The sequence below is a fragment of the Mirounga angustirostris genome, unplaced genomic scaffold (genome assembly GCF_029215605.1).
Source record: "Mirounga angustirostris isolate CCGP_5_RB_7025 unplaced genomic scaffold, mMirAng1.0.hap1 SCAF_15, whole genome shotgun sequence".
In the NCBI taxonomy this organism is placed as follows: Eukaryota; Metazoa; Chordata; class Mammalia; order Carnivora; family Phocidae; genus Mirounga; species Mirounga angustirostris.
In genome coordinates, this window is record NW_026991723.1 from 3,575,216 (window position 1) to 3,595,536 (window position 20,321).

A 20,321-nucleotide genomic window follows, 5' to 3' on the forward strand; every position below is an offset into this window, starting at 1 on the left:
ATTGTGGCCATGACGTCCTGTTTCTTCTTCCACTTAACCCACATCCAAATGACAAACCGACCACATGTCTCTGAGAATAGAAATAGAAAAACAAAATAGGGATAGGTTGAAAAACACACGTTCTAGAAGATTCACCAGCTAGGTGTCACTGTGAAGGCTGCGGGGCAGCCACCACGGGGACGGGGCCTCCCTCGGGACCTGCCGGGGCCTGCGGTCTGGCTGAGGTGTCGTTCTGGGCCCCCCGACCCCACTGGCGCCCAGGCCGTGGCCACATCGTCCCTGTTCAGGGTGCCTCTAGGAGGCCAGGACGCAGGAAGACAGTGGGGCGGCGGGTTCTCGAAGGCGCCTCCTATGCACGCACCACCACACGGGGACTTGCTAGCAGAGCACAGAGGAAGAGCAAAGCTAAGGACGCTGAGCCAGAAAGGGCCGATGGGGTGTGTGCCGAGTGCACGGAGCTGCCCGCGGCCGGAGACCTGCTCAGGCAGCGAGACACAGCGGCTGCAGGAGAGACAAGCAGAACCGAAGGGGCTGCATGCAAACGTCCGCAACTTGACCACTCTGCGGAGGAGCCTGGCGCGGCGGCCTGACTGCCGGGGGCTCCCCGGACCAGCCCGGGGCCCGCGGCACGCCCTCCAGCTTCCTCCACCTGCCAGGCAGGAGGCCCTGCTGAAAGGAAGATTCTGGAATCGGGGCCAGTGTGAGCTACGCCGCCTGGAACAAACAGGAGGACTCGCGCGCTCTGTCAGTGGGAACTTTCTGGAAGCAGAGCCAAACCAGACTGGGCAGAGCAGTTAAGCTGAGCGTCCAGCCGCCATCCCGTCTCCTCGCCAGTGCGCAGGAACCGGCAGAGGCCCTGATTCGGTCTGGAGGAGTAAGGATGCACACAAGGTCATGAAGAGGAAAAGATAATTGTTTCCGGAGTGAACAGCGCATTGAACGGCTCTTAGAAGACACTGGTAATGGAGCATGCAAGATAATCTATTACTTGAACATGTTTTCCAGGAATATACTTTTGTTATAGACAGACCATCAAAAACACGGTGAACAACTTCTGTTTCAAGGTATTTCTTTGAGCTGCCAAGTATGGCGTATAGATATCCATGTGATTTAGAAAACGGATGTGCTTCTGGTCTCCGGATGGCCTCTGTCGGCTGCTCCCAGCTGGATACAAATGGAGTTACTGAAAACAAGGAAACCATCTTGGAGGGAAAATAATTGTCTAAAACTAGCTACTTTAATCGCATTTATTTAAAATCTGAGGGGCTGCAAGAAGCAGACCCCTCATGGGTCAAAGGAAGGAAAAAGCACATTTCTAGAACTCTCGAGGGTAACACACAGAGCGTTACCATGCTGCGCTAGTCATGTCAAAACATCTATTCACTCCCACCCTGAAGGGTCTCTGACCCAGCAGGATGCCCTTTGTGAACTCATCATTGTAGGTGAAATAAATACTCCAAAAGGTGACAGGGACACCTGCTAACTAGGTCTAGTGATGGGAGTGCCTCCCCTTAGAGCGGCGAGGCTCACGGGTCAGGGACCCGACAGTGAGCACCCTCGGGGAGATGCCATGCCGTGTTATCTGTAATTCAGCTAAAGGACCTGAAATGGAACAACGTTGGCCTGGGCTCCCGCCCCTCCCGCCCCCGAGGGTGTCCAGCCCCTAAGCAAGCGGAGGGAAAGGCCTGGTCTTGGGGGGGGTGGGCAGGTGCAGGGTCACACGCTGTCACACGCATGCAGATGGGACCTGCTTCCCCCAGCCCAGGCTGCTCCCGTGGCTGCCGGCCCGATGCCTCCTCCGGGATGAGCCGCCTTCAGAGACGGCCGGCGCCTCTCTCAGTTCCCTGCGATGCTGGGCACAGCGGCCTCCATCTGAGCCTCTGGGCAGAATCCCTGATTCTGGAGAGGGGGTGCTTATTGGTGGTGGTGTGATAGGCCCTCTCGGGGACAACAGGGCCACCTCAGTCCAAAGGCGATATTGAACACGTGGGCATCATACATGCTACCCTGACGACGGGGGGTGTCACGTGGGGAGGGGAAGGGGACAGGACGGGGTCGGGGGGGACACGCCACGGCTCCTCCCACGGACCGGCCTTCACATGACCACGCATTTGCCCTTGAGCTTTTCTTTCCTTTTCTGCTGCTTGCTCTTTTTCCCGTCGATCTGGAGGCTCACGGTCCTGCGCTTCTCCAGGTTGAGCAGCTCCTGAAAGAGCTCCTTCACGTTGTGGTTGAGCTTGGCCGAGGTCTCCATGAAGGCGCACTTCCATTTCCGGGCCAGGGCCTCGGCCTCGCCGCTCTCCACCTCGCGGCTGGGGCTCTCGTCGCACTTGTTGCCCACCAGCATGATGGGGATGCTCTCCACGTCCCCTTTGATCTCGCAGATTTGTTCGTAGATGGGCTTGAGCTCCTCCAAGGACTGCCGGCTGGTGATGGAGTAGACCAGGATGAAGGCATGGCCCTTGGAGATGGACAGCCGCTGCATGGCCGGAAACTGGTGGCTGCCCGTGGTGTCCGTGATCTGCAGCGTGCAGATGCTCTTGTCGCAGCTGATCACCTGCCGGTAGGTGTCCTCCACCGTGGGGATGTAGCTCTCCCGGAACGTGCCCTTCACGAAGCGCAGCACCAGTGAGCTCTTGCCAACGCCCCCTGCGCCGAACACAGCCACACGGTAGTCATTGCTCTGCTCCGGCATGTTGCTTGAGACCTCTGACTGTCACCAGGAAGCACCTAGCAGGGGAACCAGACGTGGGAGAGAATTCGTTAAAAAAAAAACAAGGAAGTAAAGAAAATCTCGAGAAGGATTGCTTTACCCTCTTCTGAAAGCTTAAAAAGAACAGGAGGGATACATTTTGTTTTCACAGTCCCGACATAAGATAATTTGAATTTCATTTAAAAATTCTAGAATTCTAAATCCAGTAATTATGGTCCATCTCCAATTTTCAATAGGGCCGTCGCTCTATTCAGTAGCCAACAAGAGTCCGTCTGCTTCTCCTTCTCAGACCATGACTCTGAGCATCCCTGTGCCTAGGGAGAAGGTGCCAAGTCAGTCCAAGGCAGGTGGAATCAAGGAAAGGTAGAGGGGACGTGGGAATGAACCACCCTCCCAACACACACACACACACACACACACAGGCACAATCACAGAGGACCCTTACTGTTCTATGCAAAGTACTGTGAACACCCAATATTCAGGTCATAGTAATATGTGATTTTTTATAAGGATAAGGAGGGGGGAGTGGAGAGTAGGATGCTATTAATATTTATTCAACGTTTATATTAACCCATGAAATCCTCACCACCCCATAGCACTGGTGTCCTGTTCCTGTTGTATAATGAGAACACTGGAACACAGAGGCCATCGGGAAAGGCCATGTCCCTGACTTCACCCAGCTGGTGACAGGGGGCTGGCAGCAGTGGCTTGGGTGCGGCTGAGGCCATGGTGAAGACTGTCTCATTGAGCAGCGTTGACAGGTAACTAAGGAGCTTGGAGGGGCCTTTCATTCAAATCAAATTTCGATCAAAATCAAAATGGTCATAGGTACTTTCTTTTTAAGAATTACCAGGAGCTGAGGCGCCTGGGTGGCTCAGTCGTTAAGCATCTGCCTTCGGCTCAGATCACGATCCCAGAGTCCTGGGATCGAGCCCCGCATCGGGCTCTCTGCTCCGCGGGAAGCCTGCTTTCCCTCTCCCACTCCCCCTGTTTGTGTTCCCTCTCTCGCTGTGTCTCTCTGTCAAATAAATAAATAAAATCTAAAAAAAAAAAAAGAATTATCAGGAGATGAGTGTTATCGAGATAACAGAAGAAACAACCAGAAGTGGTCATTAAAATGAAATGGAACGGGGTTTTCCTTCATTACCAACATCGCCCCTCGCCCAAGGAGTAAGTGTGCTGTCCTTACATATAGATGACCAAATATCTTTCATCCTGTCCCTTCTTTGGGAGGGAAGGAAGGACATATAATACCCCAAAAAAGTTGAGAATTAAGCAATATCCAATTTTTTTTTTACCCCAAGTAGATAATACTGTGGAAATGTGAAGCATGGAACCCATTTTCTCTAGGAAGCCATGGTGCTGATATGCATGTTTCCCATCTCTAGTAACCCATGGACAATAAGAAAAGATACTGCTCAGCAAAGTCATTTTCAGAGGCAAATGATTAAATGTAATTAGCCATGGAAGCAAATAGGTCTGTGCAGTAAATATGTCCACTGGCAGATGGAACACTGGATCGAAGCCTGGGACACTGGCATTCCATCTTCTGATTTCTCTCTGAGTTCCCCATATGTTTGCCTCCAAACCTGCTCAATGAAATCTCCGGCTGTTCTTGCATGCACTTTGGAAACCCTAACCTACCGAGAAGCTCAAGAAGCATCCAATGCCACAGGAAAACACAGAGAGATGTCAGGTCGTTCACTGACAGCAAAAGGCTTCAGGAAAGCCCGCTCAGGGGTTTGTACAGTCTATTAAATGCTCACGAGATCATTATGATTAACTCGACAGTGCAGAATTATAATAAATTGTTCTACATTTTTAAAAAATGCAATGTCCTATGGGACCTGGCTTAAAACCTCAGAACAAGCCTCTCTCTGTGCTTGGGAGGCAGTGTCCACACTCAACCTTGCCTTGTACTATGGCTATTTAGCTCCAGCCTGGAGTGTGAGCATCTACCTGGAAGGGAATGTCTTAACAAGCTCCGTACCCCAAAATCTCCATGGGAGCCCCGGGTCTTGAGCTCACACTCATCCTGTGTATGGTGAATGTGTTGCTGGCCGTGCTAAGATGTCTCCATTATTCAACTGGCAACCAAAATATAGAAAGGCAACACTAAACATTAATAGGAAGACTCCACAGCTATGGCTATGCACTTGTCCAAGAAATATCTACTGAGCTTCCTCTAAAGGCCAGACTCTGGGCAAGGGGCCAGAAAACCCATGTGCAGAGGGCAGACCTAAGGCAGGGCCTCTGTTCTCATGGATCTTAGGATTAAGTGAAACAGGCAGAAATGAGAAGATGACTTCACAGATAATTAATAAATTATATCACAGCAGTGCTACAAAAGAGAGGTCTGAAGGCAACTAATCCAACCTAGGACACCAGAAACAACTTCCCTAAGGTAGTGGCATGGAAGCAGGAACCTGATAGTTACACAGAAGACAGGCAGGTAAGAAGGTATAAAATTCACTGTTTTATAAACATTTGTAAAAAACCCTCTAGATGATATGCAAACTCAGTGCTCACCCAACAGAAGCTCACAGCATTAGAAGACAGACAGGCATAGGAAAGCATATAGTACACCCTGCCTGGTCGCTGCTGTGGTAAAATCATAAAGACAGGAGGAGAGCCCAGTGGGGCATCTAGTTTTGTGTGGGGCCCTCAGGAGAATGTCACAGAGGGCTGGGTGAAGATGCAAAGCGATGAATGGCACATCATCCAGGAGATGGGGCCTCTTGCAGATGTCCAAGGGCAGGGATAGAGCCAACATTGTGCCGGGGTACAAAGCCGATGTGCATTGGCATCTGGGGCAGAGCTGGGCAAGCAGGTGAGCAGTGACATCATTAGTCAAGATGAAGGTCAAGATTAAGAAGAAGTAGGTGTGAAGAAGGTGATGAGGGAGCAGCTGTGATTGGGTCAGGTTTGTAGGACAGACTGGTAGAGATAGTATCTGGTAGATGACTGGGCTATAGTCTGAAAGCTCAGCAGAGAAGTCTAGTCTAGTGATAAATATGTGGGTCTCATCCACATATAAACAGCACTATAAAAAGTAAAAATCAGCAAGGGAGAAGGCATGTAGCAAGAAAGAAGACCGAATCTGATGTAAGAGAACTTGGTGAGTTATCTACTTAAACTTTGTGTACTTGAGTTGCCTGTACCAGAAGATGGAGGTAATAATAGCACCTTCTTCTCAGAGCTGCTAGGGGGCGTTAGTGAGACAAGACCCAGCACTCGCATGGTTAGGAGGCCAAGCTCTCTGGATACATTTAGTAAGGACTGGGCAGAAAAGGGGGTCACAAGGAGCATTAGGGACAGGGGCACAAACTGGAGAGAAAGCATAAAATGCCAAGAAAGCAAAAAAAATGTCAAAAAGTCACGGAGGGGATGCAGCTAAAGCAGTGCTTAGAAGGAAACTGTAGCTATGAATATCTATGTTAAATGAGAATGAAGACTGCAAATCAGTAACCTAATCACCCACCTTCCAAGAGCAAACTAAACCCACAGGAAGAAAAATGTAGGAAAGATTACAGTGGAAGTTAGTACAATAAAGAATAGAAAAACAATAGAGAAAAATCAAGAAACTCAAAGTTGGTTCTTTGAAAATATCAACAGAATTAACAAACTTTTTGCCAGACTGACCAAAGAAGTGAGAAGACTCAAATTACTAAAATCACAAGTGAAAGAGGAGACATTACTACAGACCTTGCAGAAATATAAAGTGTTATAAGGGGCTCCTGTGACCAGCCTCATGGTAACATGGTAACACTAGGTAGCTCAGATGAGACAGACCTAAACTACCAAAGCTGAATCAAGCAGAAATGGAAAATCTGAAAAGACCTGAGCAGGATATTAATAAAAAAAACTAGGAAAGTCAGGTCCAGATGGTTTCACTGGTGAATTCCAGCAAACATTCAAAGGACGAATACCAACCCTTCACAAACTCTGCTAAAAAGTGAAATAGGAGAGAACACTTGTTACTCTTTTTGAGGCCAATATTACCCTGACATCAGCTTGAGACAAAGATATCACAAGAAAGCTACAGACCACTATCTCTTATGAATATAAACAAAAATCTTCAACAAAATACTAGCAAACTGAATCCATCAATACATAAAAAGGATTGTGCATTATAACCAAGTGGGATTTATGCCAGAAATGCAAAGTCAGTTTAACATCCAAAAATTACTATAACATACCATTATCAATAAAAGACCCCCCAAAAATGATAATCTCTGTAGATACAAAAAAGAAAAAAAAAACGACAAAATTCAGCACTCAGTCGTGATTTTTTTTAAAAAGTGACAAATTTCAGCACTCAGTCATGATTTAAAAAAAAAAAAAAGCAAATAAGGAATAAAGGTAATTTCCCCAACCAGAAAAAGGACATATTATGAAACAGGGCAACTAAGACAATACTTAATGATGAAAGACTGAATGCTTTGTCCCTAAAATCAGGAAAAAGGCAAGAGTTCTCACTCTTGCAGCTTCTATTTTCCATTTTCTGGGAGGTTTTGACTAGGAGAATAAGTCAAGAACATAAAATAAAATCTAGATTGGAAAGGACAAAACGAAACTATTTATTGCAAAAGGCATAACCTTGTATATAGACAATTTTAAGGAATCTTCCGAAAAGAGAACCAACAAACTAGCTCTAAAAGGTTTTTGAGTATCCATATGAAAATCAACTGCATTTCTACACACTTGCAATGAACAATCTAAAACAAAATTAAGAAACCAATTCCATTTATAGGATCATCAAAAAGCATAAGATACTTAGCAATAAAATTAATGAGGAAGCATAAACACTGAAAATTAAAAAATATCGTTGAAAGACTTTGAAGACCTAAATAAGTGGAACAGCACCCCTGTTTATGTATCAGAGGACTTAATTTTGTTAAAATGGCAATATTCCCCAAATCACCTATGGATTCAATACAATTCCTACAAAAAACCCAAAAGGCTACTTTACAGAAATTGACAAGCTGATTCTAAAATTCACATGAAAATTCAAAAGGCTCAGAATAGTGAAACAATGTTGAATTTAGAAAGAGGGGAGAGGAGGGGAAGGGAGGGGAGGGGAGGAAAGAAGGAAGGAAGAAGTTGGAGAACACATACTTCCTGATTTCAAACTCATTGAGGGGTGGTAAGCCACTGTATGTGATGACATTGTCTACTGATTCTGAAACAGATTCACAGATACAGAGGAATAGGTCCAGAGACCCCAGTGTGAGAAATAACATGTTCAATGTAACATGGTGGTCGTCCAGATTGTTCTGAATGATCTATTCTTTCAAAATTATTAGGGGACTGAAACAGCAACATTTTTTAAATATCATAAAAAACCGGGACACCTAATAGGATTGGTTCTCGGACCCAAGTTCAAAGAAAGTATCCTTACGGATGGAGTGTGGGGCAGTAGCAGGTGGAGGAAGACTGACAAAGCTTCAGTTAATTGGTGTGCGGGGGGCCACGGAGGGAGTCAAAGCCATCTTGCAGTGCATTTGGGGGCCACAGAACTGAAGAGATGGCCAGAAAGACAAGCGTGGATTTCTCTTGAAGGAAATTCAGGGCTTAAGGCAAGGGAAAGGGACAATCAGCCTGGGGTACGGTAGGGGAAGAGTATCTGTATGGGTCTGGTGATGCATATTCAATGCAGCACATCTGAAAGAAGGCAGGACGCACACGGGGCAGGTTGCTCTTCACCGAGAGGCGAGAGCAGGTGGAGACACAGGACACCACCCGGGACCAACCCCAACCACCTGTGATGTCTCAGCTTAAAAACTTTCAAACAAACAAATGAAAGATGACATAATGCATGCACTCGGTTTAAAAGATGAAGGAGATTGTAAAACACAATTTCATCCGCACCGAGGCCCCTTCCTTCCTTCGGCAGCCTGTCTCTCTTTCCATAAATAACCGCTGTTGAAAAGAACGGACATTCAGTTGTCACTTCCTGGTGCTCACCATTATAATTTTAAATAATGTACTCGCTGCTTGAATCATAGATCTTAATGTCTTGACTTATTGACTCTGGACCATATCTTTCTATGAAATCAGCACAATGCCTTCCTCCACTGCCTAGGTTTTGTTAGTTCTACTCTATTTTTAAAGTACATACCAGTATTTCAGTTTTCTAGGTATCACATTTACAATTTGTTCCAAAATTTATATTAAGGCTTCTGTGCTTTGTCTGCAGGTTGTTTCTAAACCTTATCAATAAACAGCATTAAAAGGGTTTTGTAGGGATGCCTGGGTGGCTCAGTCCATTAAGCGTCTGCCTTCACTTCAGGTCATGATCCCAGGACCCTGGGATTGAGTCCTGCATTGGGCTCCCTGCTCAGCGGGGAGTTTGCTTGTGCTCTCTCTCTGACAAATAAATAAATAAAATCTTTAAAAAAAAAAGAATTTTGTACAGATTTTTCAAGGCAGAAGTAGATAGTAGGACTGAACCCACTGAGGGAAAGGTCATTGTCAATCAGACTTTGTTGACTGATACATCATTTTCTGTGTGAGCATCACAGGGGTCTTAGGTTTGGCTGGGTTTTTCCCCCCTAGTTTTTTTTTTTTCCCTTGTAACTCTTAGTTGCCAATTTTTGTATTTCAATTTATTCTCACCTTCCTTGGATCCATTTTATGTTTTGGTATAAACATTACTGATAAATTCTTTTAAATGGCATTAATATTTCTGAGTTCATGCCCTTCTCACCTGATTGATGCAATCCTGAAGCCAAACTAAGTTCAAATTATTTTCTCCTCATATTTTAAGGATTATTTGATTTTTAACCTGATCATCCAGGGATATCAATATGAAATCCAAGACAGTATGATACTCTTGCCTCTGTAGGGAAGTTGGGATCTTCCCTTCTCTTTGGCAGGGTGAGGATATTCTCTTTATTCTGGGAGTTATGACATCTCACCAGGATGTACCTAGAACCGTTTTTTAATTATGTTTTTTGAGGGTTGGGGGAGGCTTAAAAACCTGATCACTTCTGCAGCTTGGGTGAATTTTCTTCTATTTTTATTTATTTTTTAAAAGATTTTATTTATTTATTTGACAGAGAGAAACACAGCGAGAGAGGGAACACAAGCAGGGGGAGCGAGAGAGGGAGAAGAAGGCTTCCCGCGGAGCAGGGAGCCCGATGCAGGACTCGATCCCAGGACCCTGAGATCATGACCCAAGCTGAGGGCAGACGCTTAATGACTGAGTCACCCAGGCGCCCCATCTTCTATTTTTAAAAAGTACATCATCTCAGCCCCTATACCTTCTCTTTCTTTCTGGAACTTTTCCTAGGTGATGGATCGAGTACACCTATTCCTGATTTCTCTAGAATCTTTTCCCTTACATTTCAATGTACTTTTCTTGCCCTCTGATTTTTCCTTTCTCATGGAAGCACTTTCTTTCTTGTCCCAAGAAAGGCGATATCACGCTGTCAACAAGAAAGCTAATTGGGATTTGTCACTGCTGTTCTTATCACATATCTGAGCTGTCTCCGGTTCTGCCTGTTCATTGTTCACGGCATTGTTTTCATGAATGTCTGCTAGTCCCTGGTTGTCCCCTGATTTAGAAAGAATCACCACGCTGGCTGGGAGGGTCAGCTAGAGTGGGTTCTCTGGATGCACAAATCTGTCCACCAAAGGACATGCCCTGAGTAGGACGACTGTCTGAATACCTCCCTACTCTCCTTTTCTGGAACTTGTCTGAACTCAACGGTCTCCCAGCCCCTCACATGTCTAAAAAGCTTATACACAGACAAATGAGGGAAAGGGAGTAAATGAGCCATCCCAAAGTATCATAAATTGTGTGTCTTATACTAAAGAATTCAAAACGAGACATTTTAAATACTGAAAATGAGGTTAGCGGTGGTGCAGTATTATGATTTATAAGAAATACACATTTGATCATTCAGATGATGAAAAGACATTTTTCATATATATATATACATTGTCTTCATCATGGTTCCTGGCTCACAGCTCCCAAAACCCTTGGCATTTCCTGAGTGGGGAGAGTAACGGGAGCATCTTTTACTAGAGGATCTGGTCTCCAGAGCCATAAAGGTGAAATGGGTGTCTTGTTATTCAAAAGGAGCCCCTTTCCACCACACCTTGGTTAATGTTAATGAGGGGACCTTTGGAAAGCACCTAAAGATTGGGGGCACTGGTTGCCCAGGGAACCAACCATATAGAGAGGCTTGGAACTTTCAGCCTCCTTTCCTCCCACCTCTGGGGAGGAGAGGCCTGGAGGTTGACTCAATTGCCAATGGCCAACTATTTAATCAATTATGACCGTGTAATGAAGACACCAGAAAAACCCAAAAGGATGGGATTTGGGGAGCTTCTGGGCCAGTGCACACGCGGACTGCAGGGAGATCAGGGAGAGGGGCACCTGGAGCGGGCACGGAAGCTCCGCCCCTTCCCCATCCCTGGCCCCCGTGCATCTCTTCCATCTGCGCTTCCTGAGCTATCGCCTTACCTAATAAACCACTGATCTAGTAAGTCATGTGCTTCCCTGAGCTCTGGGAGCCACTCTGGCAAATTAATCAAACCCAAGGAGAGGGTCATGGAAATCTCTGATTTACAGCCAGTCAACGCCCAGGCAACCATCTGGGCATCTGAAACAAAGGGCGGTCTGCTTGCAGGACTGTGCCCCCAGCCTGTGAGATCTGATGCTCTCTCGGGGTACACAGTGTCAGGAGTGAGCTAATGTGCAGGGCGCCCAGCTGGTACCTGCAGAAGTATGGGATGCGGGGGGAACCCGCCCCACAGGCTTTGTCACTGGGTGCAGAATTATGGGAGGCTCTCCTAGCCTATACGGCCTGGATTCTAGGGAAAATGGACTTCGATTTCCTGAGTCACAGAAGTTGCCCATCCAAATACCCTTTGGGAGAAACAGATTTACGTGAATGAGGAAAAAAAGCATCTCAGGTAAAACCACAGTCTTTACCTGCATTCTAGCCTGAATTAAGCCTGCTGCAAAAAATAAAATAAAATAAAATAAAATAAAATAAAATAAAATAAAATAAAAAATTGTTCAAACCAGACAAAAATCCTAGATTAGAAGAAGTCAGCTCATGAAGTGTGAGCGTTTGGAAAAGCCTGACAGTCTGTGTGCTATCCTGTCACAAATCCTCACGGACAGTCTGAGATCAAAGGCACTCGCATCTCCAGAAGATTACACAGGTGGTCTCTGCTTGATTCTTGTCTTGGTTTTCCAAGATGCCTTCTCCTCAAAAACATCTGTTCTCATTATAGCATTTAAATTTCATTGTTAAACAAATTCCATATAAATCCTCTCGATAGGAGAGTGTAATTTTATATATTTTTAGAATCTCAATTTAATTAAAGACTCATTTCAAGTACCTTCTTAGGCGACCCTAAAAAATGACAGATTTGTTAGTAGGAAACATTTTCCAGGCTGTAAAGAGTTAAACATCTCTGGCTTATCTTTCCCCAAAGAAGCAGACTCCTTTTTCAGGAACCTTGCTTTGTGGTGTTCTGGAAACATCCTGCCCTGCAGTGTAAGGACAGGTGTTGAAGCAGATGACACATCTACACCCAGATAATGGAGCCACCATCCCCAGGGGATGTTAGGGGGCAGGGGGTCCCCAGGTATCCTGGCAAGACTCATGATATCTGCAAGAATGAAACAAATGGAGAGGCATGGAGACGTGGCTTGGATTGGAAGGGTTAGAATACATTATTCTTTAAGGCTTTCATTATAGAGAGGCAAATAATACCCCCCAGCTTAGGCACAGAAAAAGGTCCACTAATGTTTGTCTGATGCTCTCCCCAGACCCTCGTGCTCAGGAACGCCACGGAGCCAAGCAACATGCATTTCGTGACGCTTTTCACACTGCCCAGAGCCTGACTATATTCGGAGCATTTTCTTCTTGACTCCTTTTCTTTCCATGCAGGTGTGGGAAATGAAAAGGTAAATCATGTTCATAAAAATACCATCATCACCCTGGTCAAAGGATCAGTTACCAGGGTGGACCCTCCACGCCCAGTGCAGCAAGCTAACCCCGAGGGGAGGGGACACCAAAGGAAGAAGGGGAAGAAGGCAGTGGGAACTCGGGAACTCTGCGGACCAGGAGCAAGGAAGCGCTCCGTGCCAGGCGGGAAGCCTCAGCGTGCTGCAGTGTGCAGCCCGGGCCTTCGGCCTTCCTTCGCCACCAGCCTACTGAAACGGGGCTCTGCGTATGTGTACGTCGTTCCGTGGGCTTCTAGGTGGAGACAAATAAAAGTTGACAAATTGGCAAGTGGCTACAAAAGTCTCCCTCAAACAATCATGAACTACTTTGTTACTCAGGCTTTGGGGGTTCTAGCTAAGAATCATTGACAAATCCAAGGTCATGAAGCTTTACCCCTATGTATTCTTCTAACAGTTTTATGATTTTAGTTCTTATATTTAGGCCACTGATCCATTTTGAATTAATTCTTGTATACGGTGTGAGGAGGGGCCCAACGTCATTTCCCTGTGGATATCCCGTGGTCCTAGCACCATTTGTTGGAGACAATTCTTCCTCCAAAGAATGATCTTGATCCTCCTCGTCAAAAATCACTTAGCTGTAAATGTGAAGGTTTATTTCTGGGCTCCCTATTCCATTCCTATAATTGGGCTATATGTCTGTTCTTATGCCAGCACCACACTGCTTTGTCTACTGTAGCTTTGCAGTTAAGTTTTAAAATCTGTAGGTGTGAAGTCTCCAGCTTCGTTGTTCTTTTTCAAGATTGTTTGGCAATTTGGGGCTCCTTGGAATGTCACGCAAATAAGTAAATTGGACTTTGTCAAAATTAGAAACTTTGGTGCAACAAAGAACACATTATCGAGAAAGTTAAAAAAGAATACACACAATGGGGGAAAATAGATCATATATTCTGACAAGAATCTAACATAAAGAATATATAGAGGGCTCTCATAACTGAATAACGAAAAGAAAAACAAACCAACTAAAAAATGGACAAAAGGCTCGTATAAACATTTCTCCGAAGAAGATATACACATGGCCAAGAAGCACATGAAAAGATGTTCAACATCATCAGTCACCAGGGAAATGCAGATCAAAACCACACTGAGGCACCACTTCACACCCGGTAAAATGACTACTCTCCAAAATCAAAATGAAATCAGAATTCAGACTGCCAAAAGGCAATCAGAAAAGAACAAGTGTTGGAGACGTGGAAAAATTAAACATAGAATAACCATATGACTCAGCAATCCACTTCTGGGTGTATACCCCCAAATAACTGATATATAATTCATATATAGATACGTAACTAAAATAAGTGAAACGATATTTGCACACCCATGTTCGAGCAGCACGAATCACTATAGCCAACAGGTGGAAGCAACCCAGGGTCCACTGATAGAAGACTGTACAAACAAAATATGATATATTTTGCAATGCAATGTAACATTATGCGGCCTTAACGGGGAAGGAAATCTGGACACCTGTTATGGCATGGATGAACCCTGAGGACACTATGCTGAGTGGAATAAGCCAGTCACAGAAGGACAAACACCCTATGATCCCACTTACATGAGGTCCCTAGAGTAGACAAATTCGTAGAGACAGAAGGTCACATGGTGTGCGTGCCAGGGCTGGGGTGGGGGTGGGGGATGGAGAGTTAGTGTTTGATGGGAACGGAGTTTCAGTTTGAGGAGGTGAAGAGTTCCGTAGATGGATGGTGGTACAGTGTGAACGTACTTCAGGCCCCTGAACTGTACACTTGAAAATGATGAAAATGGTGGATTTTATGTCACCTGTATTTGAGCACAAGAAAAATCTATGATTGTCAGTGAAAACATTTTTAGCAACAACTGAACCATGTCTTTTTTTTTTTTTAAAGATTTTATTCATTTATTTGAGAGAGAGAATGAGATAGAGCATGAGAGGGGGGAGGGTCAGAGGGAGAAGCAGACTCCCCGCCGAGCAGGGAGCCCGATGCGGGACTCGATCCCGGGACTCCAGGATCATGACCTGAGCCGAAGGCAGTCGCCTAACCAACTGAGCCACCCAGGCGCCCTAACTGAACCATGTCTTAAAGACCATCCTCACGACATGAGCACAATTAACAGCACTGGCAGGACAGGCGGCCCCTCTCCTTTCTCATCCATGTCGCACAGTAAAAGCATTAAGGGTCTAATCTGATCTGGCAAAACCAAAGAAAAACCTGATTTCCCGAGAAGACCAATGAACATTTGCACCTACTTCCTGGACCTAATTTTATATTGCATCAAAAGTAGCGGTAAGTATTGCTATTTGAAACTGAACCTGGTAGAGAATGTGTTGTCCAATATGGTAGCCACTCCCCCACGTGAGCTGCAGCTGGACTCAAGGGACAAGTCCTGCACTGGATTTTGGACACTTAGTATAGAAAAGAATGCACATACCTCATTCATAACTGCGATATGGATGATAACTTAAAATGATGCCATTTCATATACATTGGGTACATTATTTCAATTAACTTCACCTGGGCCTTTACTTTTTAAAATGTGGTTACTTTAGGGGCGCCTGAGTGGCTCAGTTGGTTAAGCATCTGCCTTCGGCTCAGGTCATGATCTCAGGGTCCTGGGATCGAGCCCCACATCGGGCCCCCTGGTCCGCGGGAAGCCTGCTTCTCCCTCTGCCACTCCCCCTGCTTGTGTTCCCTCTCTCGCTGTGTGTCTGTCAAATAAATAAATAAAATCTTTAAAAAAATAAGAATGAAAAATAAAATGTGGTTACATTAGAAAATGCAAAATTACAGACATGGCTCACGTGGTGTATTTGCTGGTATCCAATGCTCTAGGACAAATCCCTACAATTTTTTCTTTAGCGAAGTTTAACAACACTTTATAATTCATGCAATCCGTTACAAAATTTAACTAAATGTGATTTTTTAGAAAATTCTTAGAATCCTCGTCTAATTAATAGTGAAAGGCAAAAAGCCACAAGCTATCAGAAAAATACTGATTTTCCTGCTGTGTCAAAATATATAAAATAATATACCAAAATGCATGGTGACAAACTAAAATGCATTCCCTGCTCAGAATCCTATAGAAAGATATATAGGGGTGCCTGGGTGGCTCAGATGGGTGGGCGTCTGCCTTCGGCTAAAGTCTTGATCCCAGGGTCCTGGGATGGAGCCCTGCATCGGGTTCCCCTCTCAGCAGGAGAGCCTGCTTCTCCCTCTCCCTCTACTATACCCTCTGTGTGTGCTCTCTCGCTCTCTCTGTCAAGTAAATAAAATCTTTAAAACAACAACAAAAAAGAAAGATAAATAAAAAATAATGCACGAGGTGGAAAGAAACCCATATGAGAAGTTTCAGAGGAGAGAAATTTGCTACAGTGAGCAAAAGTACAAAGGTCTCAAACACACTTTAGCATCTATTATTTGCTGTAATGATTCTCTTTCAATAATAAGATACTTTGGCACATACTTTCTTCTCTCAGTGTTGTTTTGTTTGTGTTCTCTCTCCACTCCTTGTCTAGTATCAGTACAACAAAGGCAGGGTTCCTGTTGCATTCATTCACCAGGCACATCCATGCATCTGACTCATTGTCAAACACATCGGAAACTCTTAGCACATACTGAATGATTATCTGCAGTTGGAATACATTTTTGTGAGCCAACCAAGGAAAATTGTACCAGAGAAGATAAATGAGTTTTTTAAAGAAACAAAATAAAGTTGTGAAACATCTATATAAGACTAACCACTCACAGGTTGGCAATGTCAAGTGAAATGAAAATTTACAAAAGGATATGCAGTAACATTACAGAGACAGAACCAGAGGCAGGGAATTTATTATCATTCAGTAAGTTCTTACACAAAGAAGTTTAAGCCAAAAGTAGTCAGGAGCTACTGGGTATCATGCATTTGGATATTTTGTTTTAGTTTTTCCCTTCGTCTATTTCATCTACTCCCCTACCCCTCCCACCTCTGGGCAGTTTGTTCTCTGTATTTATCAATCTTACTGTTTGTTCAATTGTTTTGTTTTTCAGATTCTACATATGAGTGAAATCATATGGTATTTGTCTTTCTCTGACTTATCTCAGTTCTCATGAACTCATCTGTATTGTCATAAATGGCAAGATCTCATTGTTTTTTATGGTTAATATTCCATTGCATATATATATATAATATTCCATTGTACATATATATAATAGTCCATTGCATATATATATATATATATATATATATATACACACACACATATATATATATGCTTTCTTCATCCATTCATCTATCCATGGACACTTGGGTTGCTTTCATATCTTGGCTATTATAAGTATGTTGCAATAAACATAGGAGTGCAAGTATCTTTTTGAATTAGTGTTCTCATTTTCTTTGGGTAAATACGAAAGAAATGGGTATTTGGATCATATGGTAACTTTTTTTAAGATTTTATGTATGTATGTATGTATGTATGTATTTATTTGAGAGAGACAGAAAGTACATAAGCAGGGGGAGCAAGAGAGGGAGAAGCAGGCTCTCTGCTCAGGGGGGAGCCTATTGAGGGGCTCGATCCCAGGACCCCGGGATCATGACCTGAGCCAAAGGCAGACACTTAACTGACTGAGCCACCCAGATGCCCCATATGGTAACTTTTTGAGGAACCTCCATACTGTTCTCCAGAGTAGCTGCATCAGCTTGCATTCCAACCAACAGTGCATGAGGGTTCCTTTTTCTCTACATTCTCACCCATACTTGTTATTTCTTAGCCTTTTTGATTCTAGCCATTGTGACAGGTATGTGGTGGTACCTCATTGTGGTTCTGATTTGCATTTCCCTGATGATAAGTGAGTTGAGAATCTTTCCATGTGTCTGTTGGCTATCTGCCTTCTTTGATAAAATATCTATTCAGGTCTTCTGCCCATTTTTAATCAGATTATTTGCAGGTTTTTTGGTGTTGACTTATATAAGTGCTTTACATATTTTGAATATTAACCCCTTATTTGATATATCATTTGCAAGTATCTTCTCCCATTCACTAGGTTGCCTTTTTATTTGGTTGATGGTTTCCTTTGCTGTGAAAAACCTTTTTATTTTGGTGTAGTCCCAATAGTTTATGTTTGCTTTTGTTTCCCTTGCCTGAGAAGACATGTCCATAAATATGGTGCCAAGGCCAATGTCCAAGAGATTACTGCTCGTGTTTTCTTTTAGGAGTTTTATGGTTTCAGGTCTCACATTTAAGTCTTTTATCTCTTTGAGTTCATTCTTGTATATGGTATAAGTGGTCCAGTTTCATTCTTTTCTATGTACTTATCTCCAACTGGTGTTTTTTAATATAAAATAGGTATTTTTATATAAGAGGTAAGAATATGTATAATATATAAGGCAAGGATTTTTAATATATAAAAATATATAAATAATATATAATAATATGTATTATACAAAAATAAAACCTTTAAGATACAGAAATTCTTTAACACACTTTATAAGGAGAGAAGAAGCAACCACAAAAATACTGTCTACTGCAGGATGGCTTACTAATTAACCTTGTAGCAAGGACTATGTAAGTGTTGCAGAACTAAAAGGCAAGGCATGCGTTTTATCTTTTATACAAAAAGCAATTGTTCTAAATTCATTGTCATTTTCTGTATGACAGATGGCTTCGAGTAGTAGGCCATCTAGCAGATATTTTACAAAACTAAGCATACTTCCTCTGTCTCTCTAATATAAAGATGGAATTATAAACGTGAGAGAGACACAGTCCCTCCTTTGGGAAGATAACTGTCCTATGGAGAGAGCAGTTTGAAGAGAGATGCATAAAAACGCTTCTAGGAGAGTCACGTAGGCATCACTGAGTTGGTGACTTAGGTCGTTCCTGACTTTTCTCCCCCTGGCAAGGGCAACTAACATCTTGTCAAGAACCAGACACCACTGGGAGAATCCTAGAACATGGGGGTGAGGCTGGAACACCCCCTGCACCCCAGAGCCCAAGACAGACCCTGTTAGGGGAGCAGCTCCACGCTGCCCACCTTGCCCTCTCCCCAGGCCAGCACAGTGCCACAAGGACAGGTCTCCCCTGAGCCTCTGGTTCCTTCGGGGGGGGGGGGAGAACCCAGGAGGGACAACCAGCCAGCCCCAGCACTGTGGGTCACTTTGTGGGAGCCCCTACTCTAATTCACACCATGGGACCTGCAGGGGAATCTCTGGGGCTTACCACTAGGAATCTATGAACAGAAAATCTGAACAAATCAATTACTAGTAAGGGGATGGAAAATCTCCCAGTGAAGAAAAGCCCAGACCAGATGGCTTCACTAATGAATTTCAAGGAGAATTGACACCAGTCCTTCTCAAACTCTTTGAAAAAAATGAAAAGGAGGGAACGCTCAAACTCATTCTATGAGGCCAGCATTATCCTGACACCAAAACCAGAAAAGGATGCTACTAGAAAAGTAAACAACAGACCAATATCCCTGATGAGTTTAGATGAAAAAACTCTCAATAAAATACTAGCAAACTGATTTCGGTGGCACATCGTAAGGATCGTTCACCTTAATCAAGTGCGATTTATCCCTGGGACACAAAGATGGTTCAACATATGCAAATCAATCCATGTGATAGATCACATTAACAGAATGAAAGAAAATAACCATATGATCATCTCAATAGATGCAGGAAAAGCATTTGACAAAATTCAACATCCACTCATGATAAAAGCACTCAACAAATTAGGCATAGAAGAAACATATCTCACCATAACAAGACCATATATGACAAGCCCACCACTAACATCACACTTAATGGAGAAAGGTTGAAAGCTTTTCCTCTAAGATCAGGAACAAGACAAGAGTGCCCACTGACACCACTCCTACTCGGTATGGTACTAGAAGTTGTAGCCAGAGCAATCAGGCAAGAAAAGAAACAAAATACATTTGAATTGGAAAGGAAGAAATAAAATTGTCTCTAATTTGAAGATAACATGATTTTATATAGAGAAAATCCTAAGGACTCTACCAAAACACGGTTAGATCTAATCAACGAATTTCACAAAGTTGCAGGATATGAAACTAACATAAAAATCATCAGCATTTCTTGGGTGCCTGGGTGGCTCAGTCGTTAAGCGTCTGCCTTGGGCTCGGGTCATGATCCCAGGGTCCTGGGATCGAGTCCCACATCGGGCTCCCTGCTCGGCAGGAAGCCTGTTTCTCCCTCTCCCACCGCCCCCCTCCCTGCTTGTGTTCCTGCTCTCGCTATCTCTCTCTGTCAAATAAATAAATGAAATCTTAAAAAAAAAATCATTAGCATTTCTATACACTATCAAGTATTCTAAAAAAAATGAATCTTCATTGCAGCATTATTTACAATAGCCAAGGCACAGAAACAACCTTAGTGTCCACTGATGAATGAGTGCATGAAGAAGTCGTGTATATTTATACAACAGAGTATGATGCAGGCATTAAAAAAAAACAAAAACAAGGAACCCTTACCATTTGCAAAAACATGGATGGACATTGAAGGCATGATTCTAAGTGAGATAAGTCAGACAGAGACGGATACTATATGATTCCACTTACATGTGAAATCGAAAACACACAAACACAAACCCATTTCAAACTCACTGAAAAAGAGATCGGACGTGTGGTTACCAGAGGCACAGGGTGGGAAAGGGAA

The 20,321-nt window shown here is 43.9% G+C and overlaps 1 protein-coding gene across 1 annotated transcript in view; it reads right to left on the minus strand.

Annotated features, from left to right (window-relative positions):
* Window positions 1-935: 935 nt before the first annotated feature.
* Window positions 936-20,321, minus strand: part of DIRAS2 (DIRAS family GTPase 2) — a 29,535-nt gene continuing 10,149 nt past the window's right edge. Inside the window, exon 2 of the mRNA XM_064579182.1 lies at window positions 936-2,730. Coding sequence (XP_064435252.1) covers window positions 2,096-2,695 — 600 coding nt within the window. The 5' untranslated portion in view covers window positions 2,696-2,730 and the 3' untranslated portion in view covers window positions 936-2,095. The remainder of the gene's footprint in view (window positions 2,731-20,321) is intronic.